The sequence below is a fragment of the Hippopotamus amphibius genome, chromosome 1 (genome assembly GCF_030028045.1).
Source record: "Hippopotamus amphibius kiboko isolate mHipAmp2 chromosome 1, mHipAmp2.hap2, whole genome shotgun sequence".
NCBI lineage: Eukaryota > Metazoa > Chordata > Mammalia > Artiodactyla > Hippopotamidae > Hippopotamus > Hippopotamus amphibius.
Genome location: NC_080186.1, coordinates 34,479,877 through 34,492,989, shown reverse-complemented (window position 1 = coordinate 34,492,989; position 13,113 = coordinate 34,479,877). Strand labels below are relative to the sequence as shown.

The 13,113-nt window shown below is 44.8% G+C and overlaps 1 protein-coding gene across 1 annotated transcript; it reads right to left on the bottom strand.

Annotated features, from left to right (window-relative positions):
• Positions 1-238: 238 nt before the first annotated feature.
• On the bottom strand, positions 239-10,445 carry ERMAP (erythroblast membrane associated protein (Scianna blood group)). Its single transcript, XM_057747241.1, has 10 exons — positions 10,305-10,445; positions 9,223-9,312; positions 8,364-8,480; positions 7,799-7,831; positions 6,774-6,806; positions 5,054-5,074; positions 3,860-3,880; positions 3,738-3,764; positions 3,619-3,645; positions 239-2,010 (listed from the first exon to the last, which is right to left on the bottom strand). Exons 2-10 carry the CDS (start codon positions 9,305-9,307, stop codon positions 1,286-1,288), a joined length of 1,089 nt encoding a protein of 362 aa, XP_057603224.1. The 5' UTR covers positions 9,308-9,312; positions 10,305-10,445; the 3' UTR covers positions 239-1,285.
• Between the last annotated feature and the right edge of the window lie 2,668 nt (positions 10,446-13,113).

Below are 13,113 nucleotides of genomic sequence, written 5' to 3'. Positions count from 1 at the left end.
GCTGCAAATCAGAGTGAACAGAGCCACTCTCTGTTGGGCAGAACTGCATATCCATCTGCAAACTGATAGCCAATATCTCCACAAAGGCCAGGTCAGACATGCAGTGTGACTTGAGAGTGACTAAGTTTCCTTCCACAATCCACACCAAGAAAGCAGGGTCATTATTTTATCCTCACACCTAGTCTACCAACTTCCTGTGTGAAATCAATACTCTCTGACCTAAGAGGCCGTTTGCTGCACAAATAGTCAAGTCTTCCAATATAATGGGAAAAAAGCTTCTACACTGGTGGATAAAACTGCCACTTTTTCTAGCTGGGTCTCTTTGAATTCCAGAGGGGATTCAAAAGGGTCAGTATAACAGACGGCCTCACCCACCACTGCCTTTTCAAGGCCACACACAGCTGGGCTGCTCTATTTGAAGCCATGCTTCCCAGCTTCCTAACAGTGCTCCTGAGGTTTTTCAGGATTACGGCTATCACGTTTAAAGTCCCCATACCTGGTTATCACCAAATTAGCTTTGAAAACATGTACATTAGTTCTGCATGTCACCAAACTATATTGTGAACAGCATCACGGAAATAGAAAAGGGTGGCTTTTTTTTTTTTTAATTCCTCTAGCCTTCTGCCCTATATTTCAGAAGAAAGAAGGAAGAGTGTGTGATGCAAAATATGTTTACTTTTAAAAAGCTGGTTTTGGGGGCTAGAAGCCTGAACTGACAAAAGGAGAAAAGCTATTCTTGATGGGATAAGTAAGAAGTCAGGACTGGCCATCATAACTTCATGACTGCACGCCGAAGCACAGAATGAGGCTGGATGAAGTGCTTTTAAACAGCCCTTCCTGTCGAGAGCCCCTGTATCTCAGTGACACATATTCAATGCCACTACTTAAACTTAATCTGATTATTCATTTGATATTTTTTCTTTCTTTTCTTTTCTTTTTTTTTTTTTTTGCCACACCTTGCAGCTTGCAGAATGTTAATTCCCCAACCAAGGATTGAACTCAGGCCATCAGCAGTGAAAGTGCAGAGTCCTAAACACCAGACCGCTGGGGAATCCCAACATTTGGTTTTCAAGAATTCTTCCAGGGCAATGGGAACGTCAGGTCCCCAGAAGGAAGGCAGTGTTTAGAACTGAGCCCTGGGAGAAAGGTGGTACAAGAGAAACCACAAAGGGGTCTGGGTTGTGGGAAAGGAGAGGAGACGGTCCAGAGTTAGGTGTTGGGCCAGGAGACTGAAATCCAGGGCACTGGGCTGGAGGGTCCGAGGAGCAGGTGATGAGGCCCGTTCCTAAAAAGAAGGAACCTTGAGCCCCTGAAGAGCTGGGGCAATGTCAGAGGGCCAGGACAGGGTCATATCTTTGAGTGGGACGAGCCCTGGTGCCTGAGTGGGGAGAAAGAAAGGGTCTACCCGCAGGGCCATATCTCCATTAGCAAGGCCTTTTTCTTCGGACTTGGGGACAGTTGATTCTTCCGGTTTCTGGAGTTCAGAATAGATGATTAGAGGTGCTGTGTTTTTCCCTCCATCATGAAGGCAAGGTTCAAAGAAAGGGCGAAGGGGGCCAGAGAAACTATGGGTGAAAGTAAAGATGTGGGACTGGTTGGTCACGTTGTAGAAGGAAATGACCCCTGCTTCATAGTCCAGAAAAATCCCCACACACCGCGGGGGCTCTTTCAGGCGAAAGGAGGTCTGCGGGGCTGTGAGGGCCTCGTACTCATTCCCGCGATTCTGTCGCAGGAGCCAGTGTCCGTTGGCAGGCGAGGCAGTGACCTTCCCCTTCCTGCTCACTGACTCACTGCACACCCCCAGGGCCCATTTGGTCTTGTCTGCCACAGACACCTCCCAGTAGTGACAGCCAGCTACAAAGTACTCGGAGCCCAGGACGCTGACGACGAAGTCAAATCGCTGGGGGTTGTCGGGCACAGGCTGCCTTGTGTCTCCAAGCTTCACACACCTGCGGTCCCTAGACAGGATGAGTTTGGGATGCGCTGTGTCTGGGTCCAAGGTCACTGTCACTGCAAAGAGTCACAGAGAGGTGAGGTCTGAGAAGGCTAAGTCTCAAGGGATCTTTGAGTAGCTTTGGGGGGAATAATCACCTCTAGGTCTGCAACCACTGTCATCGGCCCATTTTAGATCGTGGTGCCCTCACCCCCTCATGTCCTGGAACTAAAGAAAACTGTCTTCCAGCCTCCTAGATCTGCTGGTAGTATATTAAGTAAAAGAAGAAAAAGTTTCTCATCTGTCTGTGAAGCTTCCCTAATCCTTAGGAAATACTGCCTTTGTCTTTGCTGGTCCAAAGGAATCTAATGTATGATAATAAATAGGCTTTGATGTTAGACTCAATAGCCAGATAGCATGTTTGAGTCCCAGCTCTGCTACATGCTAGTTATGTGACCCCGGGCTTGTTATTCATCTCCAAACCTTAGTCTCCTCATCTGTAAAGTGGGAATAATAGCAGCACCTGTGCTGGAGAGCTGTTGTGCAGATTTGATGAGTTAATGCATCAGATAGAGCCTCGTTCACACAGTGTGTGATGCTCATTTTCTTAACTAAAATTATTGCTCATAATCATCATTACTATTCCTTAAAATTGTGGATTATGAGGGTCACAAATGAGTCTCCCTTCTTCCCCAAGTACAGAAAACAGGCTCTTCTTGGAGAGTTAAATCCATGAAATGTGTACTCTGTCAAAGTAGTGGGAATGGCCAGACTGTCAGAGTGAAAATTGTTCGTGAGTTCCCAGGTTGCCAACCAAGAGACCCAGTGTTTTCTCAAGTGGCCAACTCATGGATTCATCGTTCCTGCCTGAAGGAAGACCCTGTGAATGGAAAGGGGATGAGCAGCTTGGAAAACAGAGAAGGACTACAAGGCAGTGAAAATAACAGGTCTTGTTCAACAGCAGCAAAACATGCAAACTAGGAAACAATTGAAAAGAGATGTGCAAATCTTTTTGAATAAAACTATGAAACCCTTTTGTAATCTACATTGTTGGGGCGTCTGCCCAACTCACTCCCTTCTCTGAGAATCACCACCCCCCAAGGAAACGGATCTTTAGAGAAAGAAGGATGTGGCAGATGCATAGAGACAGAAGCACTGGCTATCTATCCAATAGTGGGAAAGGAAGGACTTCCCAACCTGAAAGCACAGAAGAGACTACACAGGGAAAGATGAATAAATTGGAATACAGAAAAATAAAACACTCACATCAAAAAAAGATACAATGAGGAAATTAACATGCAAATGAAAAACTCAGAAAAATATTTTGTGAAAAATATGACCAAGAGTTAACATAGAAAAAAGCCCTCACAAATTGAAAAGTAGCCAAAATAGGACAGAAGCAGACAAGCCACAAAGAAAATACAAATAACCAGTGAACTTGAGAAAAACCTCAAAAATCATAGAAAACCCATAAGAAGAGTAAACTGAATATTTATCAGTGGTCTAAAAGAAGGGAGACTTTCTGAATCTAAATGTGACCCCCTCCCCAAATTAAAGATTTTTAGAGTTTGATAAGCAGATAAGCAGATTTGACTTAAATTTTTTTTTTTTTAATTGCATCTGCCTTCCAAAGGAACAGAGCAATGGGCTCTCAAATGTGGATCCACTAGACTGGTGTAACTTACCAAAGTGCAGCCGGGCCCTTCTCCAGCCTGAAAGACAGAAAAAGGGATTGTTAAAATGATGGAGAAATGGAGACCTCCTGATGCAGGTGGATTGGGGGAACAGGGAGAGTGCATCTCACCTGAGTTTGCTGCAGCTCTTTTTAATTCTACAAGAGAAGAAACAAGGGGAATGAGCTTTCACTAGAAACACAGAATCAACAGGAGATAAGCTGGTATAGAAGTTATAAGAATGGGAACTTACTCAGTTCACGTCGGAGTTTCTCTAAAGAATAAAAACAATTTGACAAATCAGAATGAGGGCTTCTACATGCCTGTGATGCTCCAATCCCATCCCAACCGCATTCCCAGAGCAGATCCCCACTAGCAATATCCTGAACCTCCCCCATGACAGTGTTTCCAGCTGCAATGGCTCCTAGTCGAGGGCCTCCCAGAGATACTGCAGAAGGTCAGCAAGTTCCCATGGGAGCCAAACCTGACTTGCAGACTGAATAAACAACACATCTCACACACACGTAAGTGATGGCAACATAAACGTATGTAGATGTTGTGGGAGAAGAATAAAATATAAGTTCATTTGAAACTATTACTGGGGACTTCCCTGGAAGTGCAGTGGTTAAGAATCCGCCTGCCAATGCGGGGGACGTGGGTTCAATCCCTGGTCTGGGAAGATCCCACATGCCACGCAGCAACTAAGCCCGTGCACCACAACTACTGAGCCTGCACTCTAGAGCCCGCGAGCCACAACCACTGAGTCCACGTGCTGCAACCGCTGAAGCCCGCGCGCCTAGAACCCGTGCTCTGCAACAAGAGAAGCCGCCACACCGAGAAGCTCATGCACTGCAAAGAGGAGTAGCCCCACTCGCCGCAGCTAGAGAAAGCCCCGAGTGCAGCAACGAAGACCCAACACAGCCTTAATTAATTAATCAATTAATTAATTTAAAAATTTTTAAAAATATTAAAAAATAAAACTATTACTGAATTTCTTACACATATTTTCTCAATGCAAAAATCAAATAGACATGTCTGAGGAAGTTTCATGGTTGTTGTTATAAAAAGGGTCTCATACATGAGAGGGTGGAGAAGCACTGCTCCACATATTCAGCTGAATGAGCATCCATCCAGCTTGGACCCCACCTAAGGGATCGTCACACCTGAGTGATAGAAGGGTCTCCCAGATGGCTTCACCTATGGGAGGTGCCTCTCTTCTTGCCAAAACATTTCCCATTTAGAGACTAGATAGCAATTGTACAGGAAAGAAGAGCAGGGAATATTTGAGAAAAAGGAGGCCCTAGAGAGCCAAGAAATCCCCACCCCTCCTGCCTGAAGTGCCCTTGCCCCTGCTCTTCTGCCCCAGGAGGTGAACCTGAGGCTCTCGTCCTAAAGCAAAGATGTCAGCAGAAGGAGGTTTGTGGCACGGAGGAGAAGCAGAACTTACTGAGGGCTTTATAGACACGGCCTGAAAAACAGAGAAAGAGGCACAAGTGAGCAGATCCTGCCCTTTACCCCCAGGAAGCCTCATCACTCCACCCTCCCCCACCCCTCCATGGAAAGAATGATCTTATCAGCCCCCGATTCAGTCACATCTTCCTAAGGGCAGACTGGGGAATTCACTGGTGATGCTGCCACTTTCCAGATGACCTGGATGACCCTGACTTCCGTTCCTCTTCCCTTGCTTTTGTCTGTCTGGTTTCAGTTCCACTGTTCCTAGGAGTGTTTCCATATGTTTGTGACCAAGTATCCATGAGTGTATCCCTTGCTGCCCTTTTCTAACTGTTTATAATATCTATGGTGTAGAACTAGCTGAAGGCCTACCATTGACTTACTGACATGCTCTATTATTTTCTACAGTAAGCCCCCCTGAAGTGCTGAGAAGAAACACAAATTTGGAGACCCCAGAAGGTCTGGGACGTGTGCATAAGTTCCTGAGCATTGGCCCTACCACAGAGTTGAAATTATACATTTGAGTTCACTGCCGGGCCCTATGCTAAGGGCTGGGCATGTATTAGGTGTTGGGCATTGGTTCAGTGAAGCTGAATATGATGTGGTTTAACCCTAATAAGATAATGATTTCTTAATACCGTTCCCACTACCAACAGCCTCCACTTATTGTGTCCTGTTCTTATGATGAAGGCCCTGAATCCACTCAGCCATGTGAGGTGCATATAATTATTATTCCCATTTTACAGAGTGGTGGACTGAGGCTCAGAGGGACATGGAAATTTATCCAGATTATCCAGCTAGTAAGTGGCCAAGAAGGCAGGATTCAAACCCAAGTCTGTCTGTCTCCTAGCTGGAGGCATTCACCACTACACCACACGGTTCCTTCTCCGCTAGGACGGGACAATTATTGTGTCCCTGAGGTGTGCACCCCCACACTTTAACCAGCCTGCAGGAGATGTGAGGGGAGAAGGGAGGAGATGCTGAAATCTTTGCATTTCTGAGCCAGTGACCTGTCTTCCCAGCTTTCAGAGGGCAGAGCCCCACCTGCTTTTTTGTACCTGGGGTGCCTGTCTTTTACTCTCAGTGGCCCAGAGCAAACATTCAATTAATGAAGACAAAATGGCAATAAGAGAAAGGTTTCAGGCGCTGTGATAGGACAGTTGTTCTTTCTTTTTAAGTTGTCTTTTTTAATCCTGAAAATAATCGGGTGAGGAGATTTATTAACCCCGCTTTACAGGTGAGGAAACCAAAGCTCAGAGCAGTAAAGTGACTTAATTCAGGCCAGTAAGTGGCAGATCTGAGCCAGTGCTGCTGACTCCAGGGCCTATGACCCTGCCACTGTATCACACTGCCTGTCTCAATGCAAAGGTTGTATGGATCCTTGAGATTCTCATGCCTCCCATAATACAATCTTAACATATTTTTAAATAGTATGTAGATCTTCTTTTTAGGTGATGGGTGGAAAAGCCAATGAAAGAACCTATGAATTTTGACCATAGGCATCCTCTTACCCACTACTACCAACCTTATAACCCCTTGATATTGGAAAATACATTCCAACAATATTAACAGTGGATATGTGTGTGTGTGTGTGTGTGTGTGTGTATACATACACCACATGTAAATTGTATGTATAACAATGGACTGTCAGCATTTATGTAGGAGAAAAGAATATGTTATTTGTTCCCTACCCCTTATTCTATACATATAATTACCTTTTTCTTTTGCATGGTTTGAGAGAAGATTTTCTAGAAGAAGGAAAGTAAAAGAAAATGAGATTCTGTGCCATTACTTTGAGGGTCCCTGCTTCTTAATGAGTTTCTGAGCTCTTGAACATGTTCCCCTCTAACTCTACCTCCACCTCCCAGATCCAGGCCCTCATCATCTCTCATCTGGATGCCAGAAAGAGCAGCCCAAATTGCCCTCACATTCTGTCTCACTCCCTCTGGTCTCCTCTCAACACAGCAGCCAGAGAACGATTTCTGGAAGCACAATTCTGGTTGGGATAGCCCATTCGCAGCTTCACCACTGCTCCGAGGAGTAAGACGAAGACGCTTCACGTGATCTGCAAGGCCTCACATGCTGGTCCCTGCCTAACTCTACAGTGTCATGGTCTGCCACCTTTCCCCTCGCTTCTGCACCCTGTTTCTTTCTCAAGCTGTTCTGCTGTGGGTGGTTTCCAATCCCTCTTCCCCCAGGCCTGTCCATCCTCCAGATCAAATATCACTTCCTCTGGGGACTCCTCTTCCATCCCTGAAGCTTGGTTGGTTCCAGCTGGTCGCCACCTTTCCAGCCTTCAGAACTTCCATTTGTGGCTTCTGTACACATTTATTTGTGTAATTATTTAATTTACATATACCTCCTTGACTAGACTGAAGGTTCCAAGAAGGCAAAGACTATGCACTTTCACTCACCATTGTGTCCCCAGCATCTGGTATAGTTGGCACCACTTTGTAGAGGATTATCAATTATTTGTTGAATGAAAAAAATGTGTCCCCTATGTTAGACCTACACGACTCCCCCAGAATAAGATCAACATGAGTTCACAGACAAAATCACCAAACATACTAGAAGGCAAGCTATTACAAGGAAGAGTCAGCAACAACTGGAAAAGACAGGTTTTGCCCCCACCACTGTCATCACCACCCAGCAGATGCTGGGATCTTCAGGTCCAAAATTTAGATCAGTGGGCCCACGAACAAAATGGAGAAAACATCCCCGCCCAGCCCAGGACACTTACCTACCTCCATCACATGTTCATAGAGAAGCTTCTCTGGAAGGGGGAGAGAGAAAGAGATGTCAGCCCGGCTTAAGGAAGGGCCTTTTGTAGCAGGCAGAGCTGTCCAAGGGACCACAAGCTGCCTGAGCAGGACTTTGCTCCTTGTCACTGTGGGTGTGGACCATTAGAAAGGATTATAGGATCTTCAAGCCATCAGATAGGGAAAGGAGTGTTGAATTCTGTGACTTGCAAGGTCCTTTGCAACCCTGAGAGCCATGAAACGCAACCATATTAACGAGGGTTTTATCCACTGGATACAATCAGGTTTCTTAACTAATTAGAAGACTGGCATGATGTATTATTTTCTAATCTCTCAAAAGATGAGAATTCACATCTCGGCCCAGAAGATTTCTGCAGTTTCTTTGATCCTCTGTGCAATGTGGGTCCCCAGAGCACAGCTCTACCAGTTTTCTCCCAGACAACCTATGAATAACTGTGAGGTCTGTGTTGTCTTCCTCCCAGGCTTTTTCCTAGAGAGGCTGCAGTACCACTTCCTGCCAGCCTGGGCTCCCTTACCACTTGTTACCTTTTGACCTTCTTTGCTTCCAGATGATGTAAAGGCCCACCATGATGAAAATCCCCAGGACAGGCAGGATCACAACAAGAGCCACCGTTGATGTGGAGAAACTCCCTGGAGACAAGGCTGAAACAGAAACCACCCTTCTGAGTGCGTCTCCCGTGCCAAGGGCCCCACCTTGAATGGCAGGTGGCTCAGGTACATCCCAACTGCCTCTATCACCTCGAAAGAGACCTCCAGCCAAGCTGGTGAGGATCTTTGCTTCTTTCAGCAAACCAAACCCCAGACGACCCAGGAATGACTTTAAAGTGAGATATTTATCTCTCAGGATTTGTTACAATGGTCCCGCCTGAAGACAGTAAGTTAAACTCAGCATCTCAACCACAATCTCGTCCTGCCCTATGTGGAAAAACTATCCCAAACTTTGGAGAACTGAGGTGCTTCCTCAGGAATCCCCTTTAGTCTTCTCATGAGCACCCATCCGCTCCCCCTTCAAATACTCACTCCGGGATAGAACAGTAGTCAGCAAACTCTTTGCCCTGAGCCCCATCAGCAGGGGCAAGACAATTTCTATGGTGCTAAAGCAGCAAGCTAACCATCTAGGCAGAAGAGAAAGAAGAAAGGAAAGAAGAACTAGAGAAGAAAATAACAGCAGAAGAGACTCTGACAAGTGGTGACGAGCCTAAGCTGTATGTGAACCCTCTCTCAGCACTGCATGACCCCAGGCAAGAGACTGAGGCTCGCCAAGCCTGGCCTGCCATCTGTGACATGAACCCAAGAAGAACTAAGGCCCCAGCCCAAGCCTCCTTATTCTTGGAACCCCTTTGTCAGATGTCCCAGGCAGGGAAAGAGGTTCAGAAACTCTTACCTGACACAAGCAAAGGCAGCTGGAGGAAAACCAGTGTAGTGAAGCATCTAGAGAGCCAGAAGCCTGAGGAACTTGCCATCTTCATCCAAACTAGGAGGACAGACACAGGGAGACATCAGAAAGAGCTGGTGAGCTTGATGTGAGAAAGGGTATCACCCAGGAGGTGGGGCGGAGATGGAGGCTGCATAGGGTGAGCTCTGGAGCCACAGAGACCAGGTGTCGAATCCCAGCTCTGCTGCTTACCTCCGTGTAACCTGAGTCTCTGGGGCTCAGTTTCTACATCTTTGAAATGGGTATAATAACTGCCCTCTGGCAAGATTATTATGAGGATTGAAGGAGGTAAGTGCTTAACACAGAGGCTGGCATCACAGTTAAGTCTATGAATGCCATGAGTGAGGACCGGAGGGTAAGTGTGATTTAGAAGGCACAGGGAGGATTCTGGAAGAAAGATAACCTATACCCAGAACTAGCCAGGTAAACACGGGAGGACTGGCTTCTTTTTGTATTTAGTGTCCCAGGTCAGGCTTGGGAAGTGCCTGCTGCAAGCCAGTCGTGGATGCACAATGTAGCCTGGAGCTCTTCTCTGACAGCTTTTCAAGTCTGACTCTTGAGAAGCAAGAAACCAAGGCAGTGAGGTCCCTTCATTCCATCATGAAGGCACTAATCCTACAAGTTCAGGGTCTGGAGTTAGAAAGACCTGGGTTCAAGTCTTAGCTCTTCCCATATACTAGTTCTGTGTCCCTGGGAAAGTTGACATCTGTGGGCCTTCAGTTCTTAATGTGTAAACGGGGAAGCTTCTTCACAGGTGAATGTGCGTTCTCAAGGATATGATGCATGTAGAGCACTTGCCACAGATGCCTGTTATTATTACTAAACTAAAAGAGGACAATCATCCCTGGAGGTGTGGGTCACTGTGTGCACTAACCACAGGGAGACCCTAAGGGATTCCCTCCTCTAAGACGCTTTCCCCTTCTATTGGCTACTGCCTGAGATTCCTTGAGCAGGAAAACAGATCTTTTATGCCACTCCTGGGGATGAAGTTCAAATGCAAACATTCGAGGAAGAGAGAACCTGTCTCTTACATTCTTTCCAAGACTTCAAATCCTTTCCAAAGAGGAGGATCTTGGGGCTTCCCTGGCAGTCCTGTGGTTAGGACTTCGCGCTTTCACTGCCAAGAGGCTGGGTTCAATCTCTGGTGAGGGAACTAAGATCCCACAAGCCGCGCAGCACTGCCAAAAAATGAACAAACAAACAAAGAAATAAAGCGGAGGGTTTTGTAGAAGTCATAAGGCCAGGTCCCTGCAGGTCTTGGAAGATGGCAAAATGGGGCTTGGAGAGGGTGGGGCAGTCAAAGTAAGTTTGAGAAACTGAAGATGGACTCAACCTTTGAACACATTTCCAGTTCTGTTTTTCTCATGGCAAATAGAATACTGGTTTAGAGTTGTTTGTTTGTTTGTTGTTTTAAAATCACGATGCATGCATGTAACACAACCCTCTCATCCCCTGGTGTTACAAATGGCAGCATAAAGATAGGACATTGTAAAGTTAGGAATACAGTTAGGGTGTTTTTTTGTTGTTGTTTGTTTCTTTCTTTCTTTGTTTTGCTTCTATTCCAGCCACTTTCCTACAGGTTACCAGCAACTCAGAAACCGAACAAGAGAAGTTAGGTAAATGAGAAAGGCTATCTACCTTATTAACTAAGGTGGAAGGTGGAAGTAGGCAGGGCCCTGGATCCCCTGAAATTACCCCAATCCCCAAACCCTCAATGAAAACGTATTTTTGAAACAGAACCTGGGTAGCCATGCCCAGAGTGATGCGGAGCTGCAAGTTGAACCAGGGCTGCCTAAAATTTAACAAGAGGAGACCCCCTATGGCCCCATCTTCCTAGATTCAGATAGTTTATTAAGTGATTAAGAGGATGGGCTCTAGAGTCAGTTTGGGTTCAAGTCCTGGTCCTGCCACATCCTTCCTAAGTGACCTTAGACAGGCTCATTTACTCCTCCAGGTCTCTTCTCATTCACACATGAAATGAAATTAATAACAGTACCCACCTCGTAGATAGGGCTATAGTGAAGATTCAAAGAAAACACACAGTGAAATGATTTGCACTGGATAGTGAGAATAAAAAAGCAAATGAAGTCCTTCCAACCAATTGTCATTCTGAGTAAAGAGGGCAGGTGAGGTGGCTTCAGGATGTGAGTTAGAGAGGATGACACTAAATATAGGACTTTCACTCTCCAGTCATTAGAGAAATGCAAATTGAGACCACAGTTACATATGCTTTGTTTCCCTTCAAATTATCAAATATTAGTGGGAAAAATACCCAGAGTATCACACATGTGGGCAAACTGACTCCCTTGTCCATTGCTAAACAACTTCCACAAGGATAATTTAACAATAAGTATCAAAAGGTTTACATGTAGGCAAAAAGTGTTAATCCAGTAATTTCACCTTCAGAAATGAATCCTACAGAAATAAACAAGGATGTGCCTACAGATGTGATGGTGAGGATGCTTATCACAAAGCTATTTATGAAAAGGAAAAATTGAAGACAACCTAAAAGTTCATTAAAATGGGAATGAATATTTATGGTACATTCTTGCAATGAAATACTATGCAGCATTTCATACTCACATGATAGAACAATCTTTAATAGCACTGGGAAATATTTACTGTAACCCAAACCATCAATTTTTAAAACTAGGCATAATATGATACGAGGGGTGAGTCAAAATTATCTGCACTCTGGCTATAGAATTTATTTTAATTAACTTTTAGAAAAGACAAATACATCATTTTTTGACATAATCTCCTTGCTTTTCAATACTCTTTGTCCATCTGTCAACAAGCTTTCATATTCCCTCATTTAAGAATGTTTTAGGCTGAGCTGTAAGCCACAAATGCACTGCTATCTTCACTTCATCATAAGTGAAACTTCATCCTCATAGGGCTGCTTTCAGGGGACCAAACAGGTGAAAGTCCAATGGGGCAAGATCAGGAGTATAGGGAAGATGCTTTAACACCTCAAAACAAAGTTTTTGCAGAGTGTGGACAATGTGGGCAGAAGTGTGGGGATGTGCATTGTCATGCAAGATCACAACGCCCTTGGATAGCAGTCCTCTGTATTTAATCTGAAGTTTAGGCTTCAGCTCTTCCATAAGCATCTCATGGTAACAAGCACTGTTGATTGTTGAACATTTTTCCTGACAATGTTCCATTACTGGCCCTTGAGAATCCCAGAAAACTGTAAGCATCAATTTCCCAGCTGATGGTTGACTTTTGAACTTTTTCTTGGTCAGTGATTGAGGGTGTTTCCATTCCATACTCTGCCATTTACTCTCAGGCTCCTAGTGATGAATCCATGTCTTGTCACCAGTAATGATTCTCTTTAAGAAACTTTCCCCTTCCAAATTTTGTTTGCAGATATCCAAACACTTCTGTTTATGCTCTTCTGTGAGTTATTTTGGTACCCCTCTCGCACAAACTTTTCGAAACCTAAGTCTGTCATGGATTACTTCGTTTTGAGGTGTTAAAACATCCTCCCTATAGTCCTGATCTTGCTCCATCAGACTTTCACCTGTTTGGTCCCCTGAAAGCAGCCCTACAAGGATGAAGATTCACTTTTGATGAAGAAGTGAAGACAGCAGTGCATTCATGGCTCGCAGGTCAGCCTAAAACATTTTTAATGAGGGAATACGAAAACTTGTTGACAGATGGACAAAGTGTATTGAAAAGCAAGGAGATTATGTTAAAAAATGATGTATTTGTCTTTTCTAAAAGTTAATTAAAATAAAGTCTATAGCCAGAGTGCGGATAATTTTTGACTCATCCTTGTACGATTTAGGGAGCAGATGCTTAGAAAAAAGGCAAGAATGTAGATATTAAGCAGTG